General features: G+C 40.8%; 4 protein-coding genes across 4 annotated transcripts; 3 read left to right on the top strand and 1 right to left on the bottom strand.

Moving 5' to 3' along the window:
- Positions 1-3,769: 3,769 nt before the first annotated feature.
- LOC128724395 (melanotransferrin) lies at positions 3,770-6,940 on the bottom strand. The gene is made up of 4 exons (XM_053818121.1): positions 6,814-6,940; positions 5,880-6,313; positions 4,094-5,796; positions 3,770-4,007 (listed from the first exon to the last, which is right to left on the bottom strand). The coding sequence occupies exons 1-4, from the start codon at positions 6,878-6,880 to the stop codon at positions 3,770-3,772; spliced, it is 2,442 nt and encodes an 813-aa protein (XP_053674096.1). The 5' UTR covers positions 6,881-6,940.
- An 856-nt stretch (positions 6,941-7,796) lies between these two features.
- Positions 7,797-9,581, top strand: LOC128727243 (kelch domain-containing protein 10 homolog). The gene is made up of 3 exons (XM_053821134.1): positions 7,797-8,309; positions 8,417-8,628; positions 8,733-9,581. Exons 1-3 carry the CDS (start codon positions 7,797-7,799, stop codon positions 9,385-9,387), a joined length of 1,380 nt encoding a protein of 459 aa, XP_053677109.1. The 3' UTR covers positions 9,388-9,581.
- A 646-nt stretch (positions 9,582-10,227) lies between these two features.
- On the top strand, positions 10,228-11,522 carry LOC128727245 (uncharacterized). The gene is made up of 5 exons (XM_053821136.1): positions 10,228-10,298; positions 10,361-10,478; positions 10,536-10,925; positions 10,992-11,255; positions 11,316-11,522. Exons 1-5 carry the CDS (start codon positions 10,228-10,230, stop codon positions 11,520-11,522), a joined length of 1,050 nt encoding a protein of 349 aa, XP_053677111.1.
- A 700-nt stretch (positions 11,523-12,222) lies between these two features.
- On the top strand, positions 12,223-23,454 carry LOC128727244 (TRPL translocation defect protein 14). Its single transcript, XM_053821135.1, has 9 exons — positions 12,223-12,794; positions 13,371-13,438; positions 14,289-14,326; positions 14,823-14,860; positions 19,380-19,508; positions 19,591-19,941; positions 20,026-20,356; positions 20,421-20,602; positions 22,066-23,454. The coding sequence occupies exons 1-9, from the start codon at positions 12,746-12,748 to the stop codon at positions 22,179-22,181; spliced, it is 1,302 nt and encodes a 433-aa protein (XP_053677110.1). The 5' UTR covers positions 12,223-12,745; the 3' UTR covers positions 22,182-23,454.
- The last annotated feature ends 72 nt before the right edge of the window (positions 23,455-23,526 follow it).

Genomic DNA, 23,526 nt, shown 5'->3' on the forward strand with positions numbered 1-23,526 from the left:
AGCAACGGCTTTCATCACGAACGAACCAGCTAATCCACGGGATTGTCAAACACCACACATCGGAATGGGGAAGTGTACCCAATGAAACGTATTCTGCGAAAAGTCCTTAACGGTTTGACTCCACCGACCAAGCCTGGTGCCAAAACCCTGGCTGTGTTTCACGCACATTACACGGCTGGGCAGGTGACCCAAGATCAACCAGGGTTTCGTGGGTTAACAGCGACTTGTCACGTCATGCCTTTCAGAACATCCATCACGCGCTGACAGATAATTTACAGCAACACGACCACCAGATGCCTATACGACGTCAAACACATCAGCACCTTGGAGGAAAGTGCTGCACGTGGGCATCAAACGCCGACCAGCTGGAACCCGAATGGAGAACGCCTGTCGGATACATGCAGCACCAGCACCAGCAGCAGGAGCAGTAATTATTGTGCAGCTTATCACACCTCGCTAGGTGCGACGCAAACAATCAGTGATGATTGCCTGTGATATGAACTTCCTCCGGCCTACTGGCGGTCTCAACGGCCGAACATTTGTTCTGGAGATTGCCAAGTTCAAGCACCGTGAAACCATTAAACCAGGGGATTCGCTTTCCCACATTGCCACAATTTACGGCACAATTGCTTTTTAAAGTGACGGAACAATCGTTTATTGCCATCTCAACAACATTTCTTTCCGGAGTGGAACCAGGAAGCAGAACTAAACCGCACATTAGCTGCACGCACACCCAGCGCACGGAAGTTTGTTTCGCAAAGATTTTACGGCGCAATCTTCTTGAAATATTCTTGCAGTTTGTAAAACTGTTTGCTGGTAGCTTTTTTTCGAGCATTCAACTTTGAACAATGTTTTTTTTTTGTCTGGGGAAGCGTAACAGGAAGTTGGAAAACATTCATTCGCATATTTTGTTTAGTTAAACCAAATCAACATTAGTTTTGTGTTAACTTATGTTTGTTTATGTTGGGTGAATGTTAAAATGAGAACCAACTTTGCATCATTTAAATCGAATGCTAAGTTAGGCAATGAATCTACTAATTCAATTTTAAAAGCTTCTTCAATAACTTTAGATCTTGGGTCAAACTTGTCATTTGGTTATTGGGTTCATTCACAAGCTTTTTGTAATAGCTTCGTCGACCGGAGCAAAAATCATTGTCACGTTGTAAACTGTGAATTTATTTTTTTTTTTCAAAAATGTATGCAACGATACAAACGATACAAAAATTCATGATCCTGTCTTCAAATGTAGTGTTTAAATTTAAAGAGATTCAAGAGAGAGTTTAAGAGTTTAGTGTGTCTAAACTCTTCATTTTTCATGAAAATTTATCAAAAAAAATTCATGTTTTCCTAAATATGTATGCATTATTTGCTTGATAACATAGATTATCTTATCTAAATACGGCTTATATTTATAACATGCATGTCTTTCTCAGATATTCTTGATTCTTGTCTTCAGTATTTCAAAACGGGGAATAATTATTAACTATGTCGGCTTTCGACTCAGTTTCATTTGTTTTTGGATGAATATTTTTATGACATGGAATTCTTTTTAGGTCTGTATATGTTGCCATATCTGCGAATGACCACCACTAGCGGTTGCTTTCAATGACATCGATGCCTGAGGCGTAGAATATGGTGAAGTTGCGCGTCAAATCAATGAAGGCGATATATCCTTATCGTATTATCATCGGAACGGATTTGATTTCAATCCAACGACCACACCTTTCCGGGCCTAGAAAATGGGGCGGGAAAAACGGACGTTGGTCGTTTAGAAGATACTTAACACGTAAAGGCTGTCGCCAAGACATGCCATGGCGCACGAAAGGCGTCACGTTTCTTGGATATCTTTCCACTATCGTCATTTACATCATTTGCTAACGATAGCCGTGATTGGCATGTGTCAAATTAAGCCCTTTGGGGCAAAAACTGCTCGCCTGATAATAGTAGCGTGGCGTCGATGGTTTATGTTTTATGTCATCTTATGAGGAGCTTTTTAACGAAATGATGTGGGTGTTCCAACCAAATTGCAAGGACTTGTTATTTGCAGATAATGACATTGAATTCCTGCTGTCAAAATTATCAGAAATCATCAGTCGACACATGCACCGTCGGACTGCATAGCATTGCAAGTGCTACTCGAGGATATCAACAAGCACCAGGCGCCTCCATTGAATTACCAACAACCGTGATTTATGGAAATGGCAAACAATTATTTTTAATCGGTATTTTATTTCTGCTGCGGCTTTTGCTGTTTGCGCTACCATATATTTTTGTTTACAGCTGACTTGGTAAATTAAGACTCAGCAAAAGCATCATGTATGAAAACATCATAGGAGCAACACAAAAGCAAGCTGCATACAATGGCATTATCCCACGTTTATCCCACGGCAATCAAAAGCAGCAATTAATTGTTTTCAATTTTAGAATATCTCCACAATCGATAAAAACTGCGCTAATCGGAACTGTGTTAGGTAGTTGTTTAATATTATTTGAAAATTTATAAAACAAAAGATTTATAAATATAATTCTGCATAATCCAGGCTTTTACAGCAAAAAGATAAAACATAATAATTCCCACCCCCATTGAAGGTGGTGGTAAATTTCGCTGCTTCGCATCCCCACCATTAGTAAAAGCTGCCATGGCAGAGCTGTTTTATTCATTTCTTTCGTCGTATTTTATCCCCACCATAACACTTTGAATGAATTTTCGAACTCAAAGAATTCATTTCAGTTCATCCCATTTTATTACCTCCCCTCAAAAACTGGCAAATTTTGCAGTTCTGGTTTTCTGCGCATAATTCATTGGAAATGCTATCCCCACCATTCATAAGTCCGATCGTTTTCTCGAATGTTCATTTCTCGTTGTCGTTACTGCTGGTATTCATTTCAGAAGATCCATTCCATCCGTTCTAGTGAATCTACAGGTACACTGTACCTCTGTGCACTGCACATCTAAACACGTTCGAAAAGTTTAAGCAATCTTCTTGAGTGTTTGCTTTTCCAAAAGATCGAATTTTAGAATCGAATTCCTCTCTTTCGAACCGAACAGAGAGTATGTGGATGAATGTTTATATTCCAGCCAGTAAAAATTACATTTTAAGTTAAATCGCTGACAATTTTAAATCAAAGCGGAGTGTTGATATGAAATTTCTAAAATCAATCTTTGACAATCCGTTTAACATTATTTGCATAATTATAAATAACGCACACATCACTTAATTGGACTTAAACTTTATTTAAAACCTTTTACTTATATCAAAGAATTGCCATTTCGAAATGGTTCAACGGTACATTTTTATGCTATTTTGTTACCAGTATTTATGTTGATATGCTTTTTATTTAACTAAAAAAAGTAGTCAATGTTAACAATCATTTCGATTTTCTTGTATAAAGGCACACTTGTACTATAGACTTACTACGGACGGATAATGCTGATTCTTTTTAGATTCTTTAAAATCACTATGAAGCACAGTAACAATGCGATAAAACAGCGAATCATGTGTAGCAAATACAATTATTTAGGACGGTATCATGATTAATTTTCTTCAAGTATACTTATTTGAGCAGAACTCAACAATATAGAGATTCTCGTTAGAACACGTCACAATAGTTCAATAGATGAACTATATCGGGGAGTTATTTAGATTTTGTTTTTAGAGTATTATACCGATGCATGCCGTAGCTTCAATTCAATCTACAATCTATCTATTTTGGACGGAATGTACTCCTAGCTAAAACGCAAATCAACAGCAGCAAATTTTCGATGCGCCTAGATTGCGTTCCTTGGCCAAAAGAATACTACTGCTACAAGCGTAAAACTAATGAAGACGTTAATCTTCAAACTGGTTGCACCTGCATGGCAATCGGTGATACGACGAGCACGCATGAAGTTTGGCCCTAAATACGCGTCGAACCATCGTTTATCGGAGTCAACCACACGCAATCCACGGGTTGCGTCGGAAAATATCAAATCATGGTACGGAGGAACCGAATAAAACATGCTGAAGCTGAAAAAAAAAACAAGCACATCGATTGCGTTCAAAAGGCTGTTCTTGTTGCAATTAAATTCGGGGTTTTATCGTATGCTTCTTACCTAAAGTCATCTGAAAACTTTCTTCCGTAAAATTGCTGTGCGTAGGTAAACAGATTGATGTAGGCTTTCTGCTCCGTTCCATTATATCCTCGTCCTCCGCGGGCAACGATTGCATTCGCTTTCACCACGCCAAGATTACATTTTTTAAACTCGTTGACTTCCGCCCTTGTTCCGTCCGGGCAGAGTAGTTCAAAATCGTCTGGCAATGCATCTCGAGCCCACCATTCGCGCTTTTTGCCTCCAGTATTTTCAATTACGGTAGTATGACGCACAAACGCCACATGTCCGCCTCCCTCAACCAAGCACCTGAATGCTCCTGAATTTCCATAATAATCTTCAGACGCATCACGACGGCAATACCTAAAGCTGCTACCGTGGCACAAATCACACATATTATCGTACGGAATGCCGGTGTTGTACTCTTTGCTGATAGCACCTGGGACGCAGGATTTGGTGAAATATTCGGCCGCTGCGCGCACACTATCGCAGCCATACGGGCGAATCCAGCCGTTCGAAATAAGGTACGCCATCGGATACACCCAGCCGGCGGCGGTGTTAATACCAGAATGGCACGTATTTTTACCCCGAAGGTATGTTAGCTCAGTGTCTGGATCCTCCTCCTTTGCTACGGCAACCACGTAGTATTCCGGCAGACCCAGATCGTACACCTCGGACATGAAAGGCATCAAATCATAGTGCAACCCGGCAGTGTACACATCGCTGGCATCAAGCACGGTTACATCGGCCGTCCCCGACTGGATATGTTGCATGCATGTGATGTGCGAGTGGGCTTTCAGACAGAGCATATCCGGTTTGATCAGTTGTGCTTTTAGGGCGGTGCGCATTTTGATACATTTTTCGTACTCTGCGTCAGATGTAACACATAGACTCATCCTTCCAACAGGACACGAACGGGTGTCATAGATTTCATCCAAAGCGGGCCCTAGATACCTTTGGTAGTTTTGCTTATCATCGTCGATCGGAGCGAGGTGTCTAGCGGCATCCTGGAACATCAAATTCAAACGTCTTCCATATCGCTTTGATTCGAACAGATCGAACGATTCGAAGGGTTGACTATCGTTTAATGCCGACTGATCGTAAGATGTGTAGGGTGAGTAAGTAGTTGTGGAAGAGGCTGTATATGGATTTTGGTACGGCCGATAACGATCATCTTGTCTATCGTATCCCGACGACGTAGTACTGTTATATCGGCGTTGCTTAGAACCGTACAAGTTAACTGCCTTGGTGAAAAATTTCTTGAATCGTCGGCGATCGGCATTCGATGTAGCACTAGATATAACCAGAGCATGGGAGGGTACGTTACCCCATTCACACTGACGGTACTGAGTTATAGGCTGACGGGTACCATCGCGACATAAAAGCTCAAACTGGTCAACAGTCACCCCAGGTATAAAGCCGCTGTCAACCATTTCTTCTACGGTAGAATGCTTCAGAAAAGCGATGTCACCCGCCTCTACAAGGCAGCGGAATGCACCTTCGAATCCCAAATACGGATCAGACGGAGTGCATTTGCCTCCAGGCACTTCACCTGTGCACAGGTTGCACAGTTTGTTTGAATTGTCCCCAATTGGATTATATTTATCAATGAGTGCGTTCACCGCACAAGAAGGCCCAAAGTAATCGGAAGCCGTTTTTACGATATTATTGCAGTCTGTAATAACCATTCCACCGTCGCGTTGCAACTGTAATGACAAATTATTAGCAATGTTCGAATTAAACCTAGTAATTAATCACAACTTTTTGCAGATCACAACGGCACACTTACGACATGAATCGGAACGGTCCATCCAGCGTGGCTACCGACCCAAGCAAAGCAAGCTTTTTTGCCACGAAGATGCCGCAAATGGGTAACATCTGGCAATGACCCCTTCTTGACCACCGCTACAGCATGGTATTGCGTGAAGCCTCCTTCATATCCTTCCTGCATCAACGGTATCAGAGAATGGAACCGGCCGCCGCTGAATACCTCGCCAGCATCTAACGTCATGACATCAGCCTTGCGTTCGTTGATCAACGCCATACATTCATCATGATCGTACCCATGGTGGCATGAGACGTTCATGAAGAAATCATTGAACAAGGCGACATCTCGTTCGAGGGCTTTTGTGAAATTTTGGCATTTGTATGTCTCCTCCAGGCTTGTCGCACACCATACGATATTGCTTTTAGCTTCCTTTTCATCTTCAATATAGTATTGACCTGAAACACCAAACAAAAACATAAAAGAAGGAACACTAATGAAATCCTAATTGATATCACTATTAGCTCGGGCTTCTTTTTCTTATGTGGGTTTTTATTACTATTGAAGAGTAAGAGATTTGTGAGACTTGAAAATTTGGAAACCACAATAACGATAATATTTGTTATATACACATCCCGCATTCATTTCGGTAAGAACAAGCTGTAGTATGTTGTTTGTAAACATTTCAAGCAACGGTTAATATGGGGCGTTAATCTGTCAAATGATTTCTACAGGTGGCCAAGCCCTTCCTACCTGAATGAATCATTGCTTCTCAAAGTAAACAGCAAAAGAGATTTACGATTACTGTATTATTAAAATTTGGTAAATATTTGGTGTTTTTTAAGCTAATCTCACATTATCATCAGTTATATTAATTAAGATATTTCGCGGCACTACAATACATAGCATCGGCCCCATAGGCGTAGCCAACCAAGCCTATTTGCCACGGCCAACTTACCGACGACGAGACTGACTGAGCACATTAAAAATGTGCTCAAGCGCAACCAACGATTTAGGTACGGCATTGCACCAAAGTAAACATAAACGTATGAACTGAAAACGGAAATAAATTGAAAACAGAAAACTAACGCCCTAGCCTGAACGATACACGCCCATCGAAAATTTGTTGATTGATCTGTTTTGACATATGTCAAAGATGACTGTGTAGCAAGGTGCATCTACAAAAGAATTCCAAAGGAAAAAAACAAAAAATCAGTCTTGTTCTTCGAGCATATATTGAGCTTGGTTTCGACGTGCATGTTCGTTGGATTCATTTATGAAATCGTTTAAATTTTAGTAAAACGATGCATTTTGTGTTATAATATTTAGATTTACGTACTTTATGCTTTTGTGTGAAAAATAAGATCGTAGTGTTATACAACAAAATGAATTTTGAATTGGAGCGACGAATTAAAATTTAAATATAAGAAAGCTACACACCAAAGAAAGATATTAAAACAATAATAGTAAAAACTAAAAACAGAAAAATTCAAAATTATGTAAATCTAGAAAAGATACAAATAATTAATTCAAACATTTGAATTACATTGACCAGTCTGCTACTGCTACAAAAATATAATTTTACAGATCGTGAATGATCACAAATGAATCACCATTTGAAGTATACAAACTATGTTAGGGCGCAATGGCTATTTTAAATGTGTTAATATTTTTCATCAAAGATGCATAAGTACAAGCAACGATTGCTAAACTCAACGATTGCTAGTATTTAATCATATTCAAGTAGATTCGTAACTGGAAAGTTGAAATTTGTATGGAATTGTTCTTGTTCAATGCAGTTGACAGCGATAATATGACATTAGTTGTTTTTGTTCAAGGATTGGCAAAACATGCATTTTCTGCCATGTGAAAAGTGCTGTAAAGATTATTTTAATTTTCAAGAGTAGTTTATCTATTCTTGATTATGGTTGGCTGGCGGTAATGAAATTTTTGCAACTGCTCGTGTATAAATTGTTAGCGCGAGCGATTGATACCGTGAACAGGTATTTTGATATTCGACGGCTGCATTACATGCGAGAAGTACTTGAAGTTAGCATCGGAATCTTGGCGCATCAGATCCACTATAGAAGCGAAGCGATGGCTAAACGCAAAGCCATTTACTCGTTTCGGCCGTTCGAAGTTTCCGATGTTGATTACCGCAGTGCCGCGACAAACATTGGCACGATAGGCGCGGGTAGACAATATCCTAAAGCCAGGAGTGGTCATAGAATTGTTTGCAGCGATGCGACAATATACTGTTTCGGCGGATTTAACCCAAACAATTCGTTAGTACGTGATGGAAACAATGATGAAAGGGAAGAACTGTGCTTGTTCCAAGAGCTTTGGAAGTATGACATGGTGCGAAAGGAGTGGACTCTTCTGCTAGATTCAAACAATGATCTACCCATAGAGCTCGCATCGAATGCCATGCTTCTGTACGGAGATATGATCATGGTAGGGTGGTGTATTTTTAGCACAAGCTTAACCAAATCTAAATCTGCATCCTGCACTACGGGTAAATCGGCAACGATTGCTTTTGTAACGCATGTATTATATTGCAGGTTTTTGGCGGCACTGGCTATCCATTCGGAGTACATTGTTCCAATAAGCTCCATGTTTGTTTACCTGGCCAAAGATCGAAGGATTTGGTTAAGGTTGAAGTAACTGGCGATCTTCCACCACCACAGTATGGTCAAGCTATTATAATTAACGACAATTTTCTGTATACTATCGGTGGAACAAATGGCTTTGATTATTCGCTGGATGTACATCGGTACGTATGAGCTGCGCTGTGAGATAGAGTACTACTGTTTTCATCTCCTTTCTGTTTACTTCTCTTTTATTCATCTACTGTACTATTGTTTTTCATTATTTCAGGCTACATCTTCCGAGCAAAACCTGGGAATGTGCTTACGAATGTAAACAAAACATTCGAGATGATCCTTCAGGCAGGTATCGACATGAATTAGCTTACGATGATTATAAGATCTATGTTATCGGAGGAGGCACAAGTGACTCCGTTTTTATACTGACCAATATACCCGCGTATGACATGAAAGCGAATAAGTGGGAATATCTGGCGACAAAGCCGGACCCACTAGCGAACTTACCTGGCATCCCGTCGGCCCGCAAGTGCCATTCGTGCGTACAAATTCGCACCGATCAGGGACTGGAAGTAGTGGTTGCTGGAGGTTATGATGGAATAAGTTATTTTCGTGACATCTGGAAGCTAAATCTGTCGACCTTGCAGTGGAAGAAAATGCAGAAGTCTAACTTGCCGTATCCGTTGTTTTTCCACGACGCGGCCGTCACAAGCGACGGGTGCATGCATATATTTGGTGGTATCAAATTCAGCAACAACACAACCGTTCGCACTAACACGTTGTACAAAATGTGGACCACAATTCCACGATTGAGCGTTATCGCTTGGGAAGCAATGCTGCACTACATTCCGAACATGCATAACCGAACGAAAGAAGAACTTTTGGAAGCTGGTATTCCTCGACAGTTTGTAGAGCGTGTTCATGGTTGAGTATGTAGTGCCTGCAGAATTTGTAAAAATGAATTTTAACCATTCGTCGCAACGTAAACAATATACACTAGGTTTTCTTCAAGAAACGATGAAAATCAAACATTGAAAGCGAAGCTGGTTCTGAATTTAAAAGTGGCTTTGAAATATATGATTCCTAATATCGAAACCCAAAAGCCGCGTGTGTACAATGTAGTGATTAAAACAAGTGCAATATAGTGTAGAAAATGAGAAATATGTCAATATTATTTAATTACTGCTGGATTCAGATTTTGCTGTATTCAACGAAGTTTTTAGTTGTATTGATTCGATTTGCGCAATTAACTATCATAGACATAACAGCAGCCCTGGCTAGGAATTGTCAAAACATCGTTTAAAAACACTGTGTCACTATAAGCACATATGCAAAAATTCATATTCAAAAAATAAAACACAGAAGAATTATAACGTGGGAAAATTTTATTTTTTTTTTTCATTAAAACATTTCGCTTGTACAGAACATAAACAGAATCGGAATCGGTGATCGAAAGAACGTGAGCCATAAAGTTATTTTAACAATCAAAGAAGAACAGTTACAGGAAGAATGGAAAAACATAAAAAAATACTTATTGAATAGCTCCGTACAAGCCATCATGGTTTGAAAATCAATAAGAGTGGAAAATATTAAAACTTGATAAGATATTGATGTAATGTAGAACAGATGAGAATGCATACAAAGTACTGGTTTGAGGGTTGTGGGTGTGTTGAAATTAATGGACGAACTCGATCTAACCTTTTCTTCTAAATAGATTGACTTGTTTACATCGTGTCTGCGATCAAATTGTAATAGTTTTATTTATTAAAATGAGTGGCTCAGAAATAGAATTTCTTAAAGCTCAGTTAGCAACAGCCAGAAGTGAGATGAAAAACTTACGGTAGGTCTATTAATTCATATTGAAGATCATCGTTAACATCAATAATTTTATGCAAATTTCAGACAACAAATATCAACTCTGCAACACATGCACTTAAAAGAGCACCAGCACATTTTAAAACTGCTTGGAGAATATCGTTGTCAAGGATGCCTGAAAGAACAGAACCACAACAGCGGAGAGGTTAGCATCTTCTTATAACTGATTTATATTTTCTACTATTATTCATTCGTCTTGCAGATAAACGAAATTTCCGATGACACCGGAAACGTATGTTCTTTCAAACCGATTGGAGTTATAAAAACAGTGTTTAATGATAAGCGTGCTGTGCCACGACAAGCTTCTCTAGCCTCAGCCATTTTGAGTAGAATAGATATTTCATCTAAAGTGTTCAACAATCCGGGACACTCTCTGGAAGGTTTAGAAAACTTTTCCCATCTCTGGATCATTTATCACTTTCACCGCAATCCCAATCACGCAAAGGCGAAGGTGGCACCGCCGCGATTAGACGGCGAGCGCGTGGGTGTGTTCAGTACAAGATCACCACATCGTCCATGTCCAATTGGGTTGTCGTTGGTGCAGCTTGATAGAATTGACGATTCTAAAGTATACTTTTATGGAACAGATATGGTAAGAGAAAGTTAAAAAAAAGTAAGGGATCCCTTCCCAAATTAATAACGTTTTACTTATTCTTAGGTTGATGGTACTCCTGTTTTAGACATAAAACCATATATTCCACAGTATGACGTTCCAATAAATGTAAAAGGCGCGGAGTTTTTCAACTTACGCGAGGCACCTGATGGGGAGGAAACGAGTCTGCACGGTCAAAATCCCTCTACTTCAAATATTCAACCGATTCCCAACGTAGCCGTACCGAATTGGGTGTTGAGTAGTTCTGGTTTAAACGTAATTTTTAACTCTAACGCTGAAGCCCAAGTTGAGGAACTGGGAATAGAAAAGGTTTGTTCATAGACGTGAGATAAGCTTTCTAGACATTGCTAACAGATTTTTGTTTTGTAGAATTCTATCACGGAAGTACTTAAGGCTGATCCACGTTCAGTGTATTTACGTACAAAGTATGGATCGCAAATATATACGTTCCGATTGGGGGAACACACTGTAACGTGCAAATTCGACGACCAAAATACCACCGTAACCGTCCTCCAGATAAGAGATGTTGTCAATTTCCAAGATGTAATGGACGAGTGTTCATCTGCAAAGGAATAAAGTGTGAGACGGGGAAAAACATACCATCGATGGATCTGGCACTTAGGGCAAACAATTCAGAAGTCATGCATTCAAGAAAGTTAAAAGATTTCTGTTTCGTCAAAAACGTGTTGCATAGTTGCAGGCACATCTCCTTGAATTATTATATTTACAGCACAATTAGTACGCTAGTGAGTCAGGTTTGTTGTAATAATGGCTTGTGATAGAACATGAAGGCATAAAAAGGACGTTATTTCTCTTGTATACGTAAAAATGTTGAATCACTACGAAGAAATGAGATATTATTTATGAATCGAGAAAAAGAAATTGTTGAACTACAAGCATAGTTTCAAAACTAATTTGGTTTTCTTCATCTTCATTTGGTTCATGGTCAATCCGAACAGTCCGATTGTTGGATGCAGGATGTATCGTTCAAGGATGTATCAAATCCCGATATATCCTGTTGCACCCTGTGACAGGCGAGAAATGGTAAACAAGCTGCTTACGCAAATGTCAAAGATGTCATCGACATATCAAGGGAGCCCGTTGTCACTGCTTTGAGGCAACGCATTCGGTGAGAAAAAATCACATGGATCGGTCATATTGCGCCGCCGGTGGCATCTCGTGTGAACCGAAGTGAAGAACAGCCCGCTCTGCAAAGATGTATTTACTTCAAGTTATTTGATAATAAACCGGTCCGTCCGCTCAAGGTGTAGCTATCGTAACATCAGTAAGCCTTCGGTACAGCAGCGGAAACACGGAAAACTGGTGCCGGAACCGGGGAAAATTCTGTCAAAGATACCCCCAAAAAAGCCGCGTGCGTGCGTGTTCGTTGGTGTGTTCTATCCTCGACATTGAAGCCCGCTGCCGAGAGAGCGCGTGTTTGCAGGAAAACCTACAAGATTGGCAGTCACGTTTTTCGTTGTATCCACCAAGACACAAATCAGCCAAGTGCACCAGCTTTTTCCACGCTTAGGCAGCGGTCATTACAGGCGGATGCGTGTGACAATCATTAGCCGCCCTAGTCGAACCGTAATTGCCAACCATTTCACGCAAAGCGAGGTCTCAGGATACGTCGGAGCTGGTTTCGGGAGGCCACAGAGTTAACCACGTTGTTCCGGTTTATATAATTAACGCCGTGGTGGCACGTCCTTAGCAATCAGCTATACTACAGCACGGTTCTGGTGTTAACGTAATTGGTAGCAAATCCCGTTTGCCAAAAATTGTTCAACAGCAGCAGCGGAATGGATGCGATAGAGGAACGGAAGGTTTACCGTCTGGTGCTGACGGGAGGTGAGTTGAAAAGTGAAAAATTTAAGCGAAGAAGAGAACAACAACAACAAAACAAACATACAGGCTATTTAAATATAGCTCTGGTGGGCCACTCGTCATTTAGATGCTTTGACGACGCTCTTCGACGTGTTTGTAAACGAGCATGTGCGCGTACATATCTGGGCGGATGGTGTGATACGCTCTACCGTACGGAACATGTGCTTCTGGGTTTTCCTAGCGCATGTAGCACACCAATACAACACCCTCCCGTGGGTTGGGAGGGTGACGTTCGTTTTTGCGCGCGCTCTCTCTCGTATGGGCTCACCGAGTAATCCTGGTTGGTGGCCATTGCAAAGATGCTCAAGGTTAAGGCCGCGTAAGGCTGGCTTTTCACAGCCACCCATCGATTTTCACTTCCTATCTGTGGGCTACACTCGTGTGTGCCCTCCTCACGAGTGTGTGTCACGATTGATTGCTAATTATATTAGAACCCGTCCTAGCTGGGGAGACTGTTTTCAGTCACATGTTGCTTTAATGGTTGCTGTTCCTCTTTCGCCAACCCGACTAATCTGCTCAATCACGTGTTTCCGCGTTTAGGACCATGCGGAGGCAAGACGACGGGACAGTCGCGGCTGTGCACATTTTTCGAGAACCTAGGATGGAAGGTAAGTAGTTGCTATTCCGTTTCTTTGTAGTAGCCCATTTTCCCTACTTCATTTGTATTGTAAAAAAGAGATAAAAATTACAAAACAATGATCAGTAGAACACATTTATTTGCTAACGTCGTTATTTGATCCTTTTCGCCACGATTTTGTGGTCTGTTTGTGGACGCCGGTTCGTCTGGTTCGTCGTTATGATTAACAAGTTATTCACGTTTTCGAATTACGCCACTTGTCGTCGAGTCGTAGTATTATATTAACAAGCTACTAGCTCATAAATATTTCATTGCCTTGCTAGCTATCCGTGCGTTCGATCATTAACGTAACATGATTTGATTTGTTTCCAATAGGTTCGAATGGCAACATGATTTAGATTGATGGTTAGCTTGTTTATTTTAAACAACATTGATGTCATAAGTCAAAGAGCATTAAGTAAATTAATCAGTGTTTTGGTGTAAACATCAAAAGTTGTCTGTTAGAGTCCGATACACCACGTTCGTTGCTATATATTGAATAGAGAGACGTTATTGATTTCATGTTATTGTCATACCCACGTGCGAATTTTTGCCCGTGTTAGATAAAATAGAGCTCATCCGTAGACGTGTTTTTTTTCTTGCTTCAAAGGCATATTGTGTTGTTCATTGCCAAGTAGCTTTTAGAATTTACTTAACCATTACCACCTTCCCTCCAAGCGATTCGATTGTGTTGATTTGAAACTTCCTCGTTTTTTTTTCTTATTTTGTTCACAATCAACAATATTCATGTTCATTAGAATCTCTCCCTTGCGTGCATTAAAAGGATCAAATAGTTTCCTCTATAGAATGGTTTTGTTCCATTTCTTTTTTAATTTTTGCAGGTTTTTCGCGTGCCTGAAACGGCCACAATCCTACTCAGGTACGGTTTAGAAACGTATCCATTTTTTATGACAAAGCTTCCGCTGCTGCCCCTTAAAAAAAGCATTAATAACAGGCAACAACAAACCCACCACCTGAATGCCTGATGAACGTTACTCATTTTGCTGGCTGGCTTCTTTGCGCTTCTTTTCTATCGAAATGAAAAGGAATTGCTTCTTTTGTTTTCTTAAATTTTAGTGCCTTTTAGCGCGCTCTGGATCGCATTAGAACTAAGGGAAGAAAAACGAATCATTCGATCGGGCAACCGTCAATTGTTTGGTTTTTCTTCCGATTAACTTCTCCACGCGTCTAGCCACGTGCCATTACTCACTATTTGAACCGTAGCTCCGCTTGTTGTCAGGATTTAAAGTAGAAAAATAGATGCCGAAAGCCGCAATATCGCAGCCAGTCTCAACTCAATTGCAATGCAGCCGTGCTACTAAAACTTTCAAGCAAAATCGATTGATTGTCTCCTGTATTACGTTTCCATTTTACAGCGGTGGTATCAAATTCGCCGATTTGGTGGCCGATGAAGGTAAGGGACACAATTGCTATGAATAATAATAATCAATCGGAAGGAGCTTTCCGTTCCGTTCCGTTCGTTCGCTTTTCTCTACTGCGGTAGCTTTATGCCCTTCCAATTAACGATTCATCATGCTATCATTAACCGGAAGTTACGGGTGTACATTCGAAGATTTTCCTTTACAACCAACTCTCCTGTAGAACGATGGAAAACTGCTCGATCAGATACACAAATAAGGCGTTCAAATCGGCTCACTATTCTTACAGCTGACGGATAAAATGTTTAATTATGTGATTAAAATCTATGTGGTTTTAGTAAACTTTGTTACCCTCATTTGTATACGACGACGAAATTTTTAGTGCAGTTTGAACTCGATGAGAGGGAAACGGGGGCAAAAAACTTTAAAAATTGTCATTAGTTTGTTTGGCAGTTTAGCGTCGAAAAGTTTCGTTGTCTACCATCGTACTCTGGCATGCAAACTTTGAGGGGAATCATTAAAGTGAGCAAATTGCTAACGACAATAATTCAAAGGTCACGCTATCTAGTTTGTTACTTGGCAGGTAAAACCGGGCTACCTTCCTTCGTCCCTTCCAGGGGTCGATAGCGTTGGGTGGTAGGGGGGGGGGGGGGAAACAATAGAAAAAAAAACTACTAATCATCTTTAAATGGTCGCACATTCATTTTGTTGTAACGTCGATTGATCGATGGATTCGGCAGAGGTATCGCGGCAAAATTCGTGATTCCGAGCTAAAGATAGGCCTATCTAGCAACACGCGCATTAGGTTAGGGGCGTATATTCATAATATCATTATCATGGCAGTCGCTTTCGCCTCGATCGTGTTTTTTTTTCGTGTCTTCGATTCGTTCCTTCCCACTATGTTCCCCGGTACTATGCGACATCGAAAAAAGGACACTCGTTGTTTCCGTATGTTTCCCGCACGGTGAACTTCACTAACGCAGATACTTGTTCTATAATATCAGATCCAACAAAAAAGAAAGCTCACGAGACGGTCACAACCACCGACAGCGCCTCCGCCACCAAGCCGCCCGTCTTTAAGGATGGCGTTCCGGAGCATAGTGTTATTGATATTGACAAAATTACAACATGTCCCCGGTGCATGGCTGCCGCCGTCGGGAGAGTTGGTGATGGTGAGTTTAATGCGCGCTGGCAGTTGTGTGAGCAAACACAGGACTCTCGAAACCACCGCCACCGCCCCCACACTCGAAAGAAGACGTTGTGTTGCTCCCTTCTGGCCGCCTCCACCATCCTTTCATGTCGCAAAAGGCGGCCTCCTCGCTGCTTGCCTTGTTATCATTTCGCGAACATTGCGTTTTCCTTTTTTTTTCGTTTATTGTAATTCCATTGTCATCGGTGGCATCGCGTACAACCACCGTACGACCAAAAAACGATGGTTGCCGATGGCTAATAAATGTTATATTCACCGTTCGCTACAATCGCTGCGCCTGTGTAGAGTCATTCCAGCGAGATCTGCCTTACCATTCGTCATTGCTTAGAGGCTAACACACATTGTGCCTGCAGTAATGTTGCAGCAGCTGCTGAATCTGCAAGTTTAGAAGAGCTATCTGATAAATACACTTGTAAACGTACGATCTGTTGCTAACCATGCTATTAATGTGCACCCTACTCGCAAGCCCGCAAAATAACACTTGTGCTTTAAATATTAACATTTTTCTCAAGTAGCGATTGTAATTTGAATATTACTGACAAAAGAGTTATTTTTTAAATGATTCCGTTAGCATCATTTAATGTGGAACAATTGAAATTTTGTTTCCATTCAACGTTTTTGAGTTGAGAAGAATCTATATTGTACCTATATGTTGTACAATTGTTCAGCTATCAGGTTAAACAAAGTGATTGCAACAGTAAATAACGATATTTTCAATCAAAACCAAGTCAAATCCAACTGCCTTTGACGTGGGGTGCGGAGCACAAAATTCTTATTTTTATTTATTTTCAGCAAGTTGATTTTCCGAAGATGCTGTTATATTCGTATCTTCGAATCAACTTATACTACAATCGAGCATATCAAAATGTAGTTTTCGTTCGACAGCAAATGACTTTACGCGTAGATAGTTTATGCACAACAGTTTAACGTTAACGGCTTGAAATTTGAAACACACCTTATCTCCTGTTTGTTAGTAAAGATTGCATTCCATTTCATACAAACTGAATGCTGAATGCAACACGTGCGGCTGTGCTGTCCCTGTGCGCGGGGTCAAGCAACTTAACGCAAGCGATACAATTCGAGAAATGTGTACGAGATAAATTGGTTGCAATGCAGTTTGAGAACGATTGTGATCAATTCCACCGTATTAATAACACACCGAGCCGTAAAGAAAATAAATAAATAAAACGTAAAACAAACCGCCGGTGTGTGCTTTGTTGCGGCACACTAAATCGAATCAATTTTGCTTTCATTGAGCACAACACCACGCCAGATCGAATATATCGTGGCTGCATGTTATCAGAATGCACACGCGCTTCAAGTGGTTGTGCCATTTCCTGCTGCGCCGGCGCATTGCAGTCAGCTGAGTCGCGCGCGCGCTATCGCAACCACATACACACATGTTATTTCAAAGCCAAGGCGAAGCACGATATTTTGAACCTCCCATCGAATGGTCGGGCCAAAGACTTACGACATGAGCGCTGTTTACATCTGCTGTTTCTGATTCGATGATGCGAGGGGATTTAGAAGTGGGAGGAATACGGATGGGAGGAAATAAAAAAAAAGCGCAAAAGGAAGACGCCTTTCATTGTCCTACCGCTACGCGCTAGTATCTTATCTTGAATCGCAGCACTTCAGCTTAAACTTATCTGATTTACATGTCATGTTGAGAAGATGATAGAAAAAGAAAACGCCGTACATGCCGTACGTCACACCTCCAGTCCGTGTCGACTAATCAGTACGGAAGTACTCATTATCACACGGTTCCCGCGGCGTTCCCTAAGGTGTTTAGATTCCCGCAAAATCCTCCCCGTCTCTCGAGGGTGCTGTTTGAAGAGGAGTGGTCCACTTTCAACTCGATGTTGCAATGGGAAGACACCCTCCCCGGGTCCCAGGGCAAGGACAACCGGGGCGTGTGAGTCGTCGTTGCGCAACCACACCAACGTCACTAGAACGATTTACTTTCCTTCGCGTAGCGGAAAGGTCGTGCTGAGGGTTCTCTGGCTGGCTGTGGTTGGCTGATTTGCAAATAATTCGTCGCCAGACGGACATGTGACCCAACCGAGCGTAACCGCTGCTCGTCGGTATGACAAATCCTCGGTTGTGTGATGTCCTCGTGTGGTGGGAGAGGAAATCTTCCTTTTTTTGTTAGCTCTTATCTTTTACCGCCTGTAGTTATTAGCTGCGGGAGAGTGGCAATCACACAAAATTAGTGCTAATCTGTGGACACTCAGGTTCGCTCCTTCGTTTGATGGCATGTGTTGACGTTAGCAGTTAACACGCGACTTTTGGGGAGTGACACTTTTCATCGCGTATCAATTCATCTTCATTAAAAAAAGCGGTACCGTCGCTTGTAGAAAAGGTGCGCGGAGGCGTTTATTTTTTTTCGAATTATTTCTGGTACTACCATCGATCACTCTTGCAGTATGAGAGCTGTAGAGGGTTCAAAAACAGACAGGATTGAGATTTAAAAAATAAGATGGGTTGCAAGAAGATTTTTCGTATTTGCACCCACGTTTTAATAGGGAGATTAAACCGCTCATCTTTCGCCTCGGAACTATGCCAAAGTGTCATCAATTTTTTTTTAATTTATCGTTGAGGCAGTTTCTTTATATACAGCACAGTACAGCAAGTTTTGACATTGTAATTAAACAGTTATCAACGGATGACGAAGCGTTACGTCGAAGGGCAAAAGTGACTCAATACAGGCCTGATCGTTTGAGCACGTTCTATAATTAAATAAACATCTCTGATTACCGCTTCCAAGTAGGTTAGGTGCATTTTTTGCTACGGACGTGCCCATCTTGTTATCTGCTCATAGTATGGTACGAAGCACAGAAGGTATTTTTTTTTGCACTACCCACTACTATCACACTTTGTTGATCAATTAATCTGTTTGAACCATCGAAACTGCTGGGACATGTGTTAAAGATTGTTTGAAAACAGGTTCTCGCTGGGAGAGGTGTAAACAACACGACCGGGTGGTAGATTGTGTAGATTCTTACCTATGCAACTTGATTATCACTACTGCCGTTCGAACATCTGCAATGATAAGCGTTAGGGTAATGTTTCGCAAGCTTTCGCAATGCGGCCATCAAACTAATCACACTTTCAGAATGTATCGTAATGTACTCACAAAACATGACTATGAATCGCATCTCGTCGCCGAAAAGCATTGTGGTTATCATGAGCTGATTTTCCATCGTTCACAGCCCGTTGTGTATTATTAGTGTGCTAAAAATGTTTACAATCTAGAACACCTAGTATGTTGCATCTTGATCTTGTGTGCATGATACGATTGGTTGCGTGTTATATTGATGATAAAAACGTTTCGTTGGTTCCAGTATACAAGTTTCAGGAAAATTTGCTCCGAACGATGATTCAGATCGAGAACACGTATTTTGAGCTGGGTAGAACGAGCAACAAGAACTGTTTGATCATCTGCGATCGCGGCTTCATGGATGCCAGTGCATGTAAGACAAGCTATCATATGTCAGGATTTAAGGTACAGCGCCGATTACTAACTCGTTTGTGTTTTTGATGTTTTTTATGCAGATATCTCAAAAGAAAAATGGGATCGAATGATGCGCTCAAACAACTGGAACCCGGTAGAGCTGCGTGACAATCGGTACAATCAAATCATCCACATGGTATCGGCTGCTAACGGTGCGGAACAGTTCTACGCAACGGAGGAGCATTCGTGCCGCTCGGAAGGAGTCTCGTTGGCCCGCGAACTCGATTACAAGGCGGCATCGGCTTGGATAGGCCATCCGTATTTCGACGTGATCGACAATTCCACCGACTTCGAGAACAAAGTCAACCGCATGATCGAGTGCGTGTGTCAGAAGCTTGGCATCGACATTGGCGATCGCTTGTCGATCACTTCGCGGAAAGTTAAATTCTTGGGTAATGCATCATCTGTTTTTATGCACGTTATTGACAAAGCAAATGGTCACAATCACAATGTAAATGTTTGCTTTTCTATTGCAGTGTCCGGTCCCGTTCCTGCGGATTCAGCGTTCCCCGCTTTCCAAGACTTCGAGGTAGTGCATAACTATTTGCAGTGTGCTGGCCCGCGGGTGCAGGCTCGCTTACGCAAACGCGGCCAGAATGGGCGTTGGAGCTACATTCACACGATCCGCCGGCCGCAACAGCATGGCCAATCGATTGAGGTACGAACGCAGCTGTCGCATCGCGATTATTTGAACATGCTGACCCAGCGGGATGACGCGCACTTCAGCATCTTCAAGAAGCGACGCTGCTTCTTGGTGAACAACCAGTACTTCCAGATGGATATCTACAAGGAGCCGAGTCATCCAAGGTACGTATGGCGTCAAGTACGTTCTGAATTCGGCTAAATTATCGCTGCATTCCCTGTGCGACAGATGTAAGGGGTTGATCCTGTTAGAAACGTACACTTCGCTGACCGGAGATAAACTGCAGGCCATCTTGCCGAAATTTTTAAATATCGTCAAGGAAGTCACCGGACAACCAGACTACTCGATGTTCAACCTATCGCTACGAGAAGACTGGAACAACACGAAGAAGTTCTGCTATTCGTTGCATGGTAAGAACACCTGCTGCCATCGAACGGCGGACAGTACTACCACAAACACGAACACCACATCCACCACCACTCCCACCATTGCTACCGCCACTGCTACTACTGATACTGGTGTAGATAAGGCTGGCGAGGCTTTAACTGAAGATATTAAGTAGACTACCCACCAGATGTTGAGGTGCAAATGGTAAAGCGCATTACTGCTCTATTTCCTGGTTGGTAAAAAATGTGCAGTGAGCGAAAGATTTGTGTAGCTTTCGCTTAACCTTTATTCATTTAAGTTTACGTTCTCTCTTTGCTTCTCTTTGCTTAGTTTTTTTTTAATTTGCTAGTGCACCGTATCATACAACTCTGCATCGTATTTCTCCTATTGCTCCTATGGTTTTAGATCTATTTTCTGTTTTACAAAACGTCTTAATTGTTTTGTTTCGTCACAAGATTTTTTAAAACCCAAGTTTACCGCATTTCCTTTGTTTTGTAAATATTTTTTTATTATATTTAAATTCAATTATTTTAATAGAGGCAACTATTTCTTTTCTAGTTTTTTTTTCTAATACCAATTCAATAAGGAAGACACAGATTACGAGGAAATGTGTATTGATTTGTTTTGTGTTCAATTTCCAGTCCCAATGAAACAGTTATTCTCCTTTTCTAATCTCAAATGCACATTGATGCGTTAGCGATGAAGTAAAGGATACGGTCTGGCTGTGAAAGTTTATTTTAAATTCTTTTGCTATACGCTTTTCTTATCAGTCGTTCAAACACTTGGTGTATGGGTGAACAGATAATTTCTTTAACACTTTGACTGCCAAGGCGCTTAACGAACGTCAGTTCATATGATTCAATATGATTGCTTGATCTTACAAATTTACGCTGAAGTACTATCCGTGCTGGTTAAAAATGTCACAGCTAGTTTTCAGCCCATCGGATAGTTATGATGAAATCATCGCAGCTGCAAGCAAAAAAAAACAATCATTACAGAATCATATCACCCGTGAATATGATAGAGCTGCTATCCAAACTATTAGGCAAAGATTTGATTTAAGATGACGAAGCTCGGATTAATGTGGAGAAACCTTATACATAAAGTTCGAATTGTCATGATGTTATTCATCACTAACAAAATTAATTACTAAAATATGGTTTGAATGTAGAAGTGTCACTCAAAATGGGTCACACGGCAGTCCAAGTGTTAAGTATTGAAAAAAAATTCCCCGAGATGATCCTGATAAATTTTACATTCATTAATATGCCGTAAATTGACACTCCTTTCGCATTGATCCCATCAGTATTGGCTTGATTTTAATTCGCTAACCAAAAAAAAAATCACAAACGATACAAACTATTGGTACCAAATTATGCTAAATTTTACGAATGCGTTTGTTTTTTCTCTCTTTTCTTCCCCATGTCCTTTTTCTTTCTTTCTTCGTTTGCTTTTTGTCTCTTTTTCTCTTTAAACCAAAACTTAGATCAAGATGATGCCGATGTTAAAACGAACGGGCACTCACATAAGATGGTCAATCATGATCACGATCAGAACGTAGTTGTACATCAGAAAAATGCACGAGTAAGAGTATTGTTGTGAGCATGTGCGCTTGTGATGATTGTGGTTCATAAAGGATGGCGCGAGATAAACGAAAGTGGAATGAACGTGTTTGCTTGTAGCATGCACAGTTGTTGCAGTGGAAGTACGATCGAAGGAAAAACACATGTCGGCCATCTTACGTGTTGTCCTGTCGTGACTCAGAAGCAGAGGTAATTGCAACGGATAGGTAACGCAATGGAAGATTAGCTATGAATCCTTTAATTTCACTAGAAAACGTGAGCCTGATTAGATTATATTTGTGTTATTCTAGTGCTGCTTTTTGTTAGTTCATTTTTTATGTCGGCCAATTTTTGTGTCACAGGCTCTTTTCAGTAATCAAGAGTGGAAAAATTTTCTTTTTTTTGCGATGCAATTTCACTATAAAACTTTTTCCGATATTGTTTGCGTCATTTCTTTAGCGTTTCTTTTTTGTCAATATATTTTTTGAAAAATGTTGCTTTCATAATGGACGGCCAGACGACTACTAAACGTTGAAACAAAAGTAATGGAGTTTTTCGATACTTATACGGCAATAGCTTACTTAAAAGTTTTACATTGCAAAACTGTCACTTCCCGATGGTTTAGGCGGAAGTTGTTTTTTTAACAGATGGACCAGTTTACTTTATTGTCCAGCAAAATGTCGAAAGTACATTTGCTTTTGCCCGATAGTAATACGAATGCCAGTACCAAAAGCCAAAATGCGTTCAATCTCTTCCGAGATGAACTATAATAAAAATAAACCCCCCTGAAGCAGGGAGTCCTAAACAACACAATACTACCTCTGTCATCCGGTGAAGAAATAACCTGCTTTTTCATCCTACTACATGGTAAAAATATTGGTTATTCACGGAACCTTTTTTGTTTGCAATGTTGTATTCGACAACAGCCCGGGAACTCGCACTTGTTTTGTTGAGCAGCTGTGCGTTATTCATTTTTGTTTCTTTAATTGTGTATGTCAATTGTAAAGTAGATACAGTTTTGTTATTTGATCTTTTTTATGTTCTCCTTTATTACCACATACTGCTGTCGCGTTTGGGTAATAATTTCGGAAAGAGTTTCATGTTTGGCTGCAATAAAATTGCATGCATTTGGTGCTATAATACTTGCTGATGAAGAGACTTCTCAGTTTTTCCCCGGAGTTGGATTAAGAAATTAGACGCCAAGTATTTTTATGCCTTTCGTTTTTGATACACCAATGTACTTAACTGCAAACATAGTAAAACAAAAACAAAAAAAAAAACAACAAAACACGACATACGCTCGTCCAATATTTGCGTGCAAAGGGGGTCCATCGAAATCAAATTCTTGCCCTGAAAGCTTGTTTGTCCCTTGCTCAATCAGCAAA

The sequence above is a fragment of the Anopheles nili genome, chromosome 3, assembly GCF_943737925.1.
Source record: "Anopheles nili chromosome 3, idAnoNiliSN_F5_01, whole genome shotgun sequence".
Taxonomy (NCBI): Eukaryota; Metazoa; Arthropoda; class Insecta; order Diptera; family Culicidae; genus Anopheles; species Anopheles nili.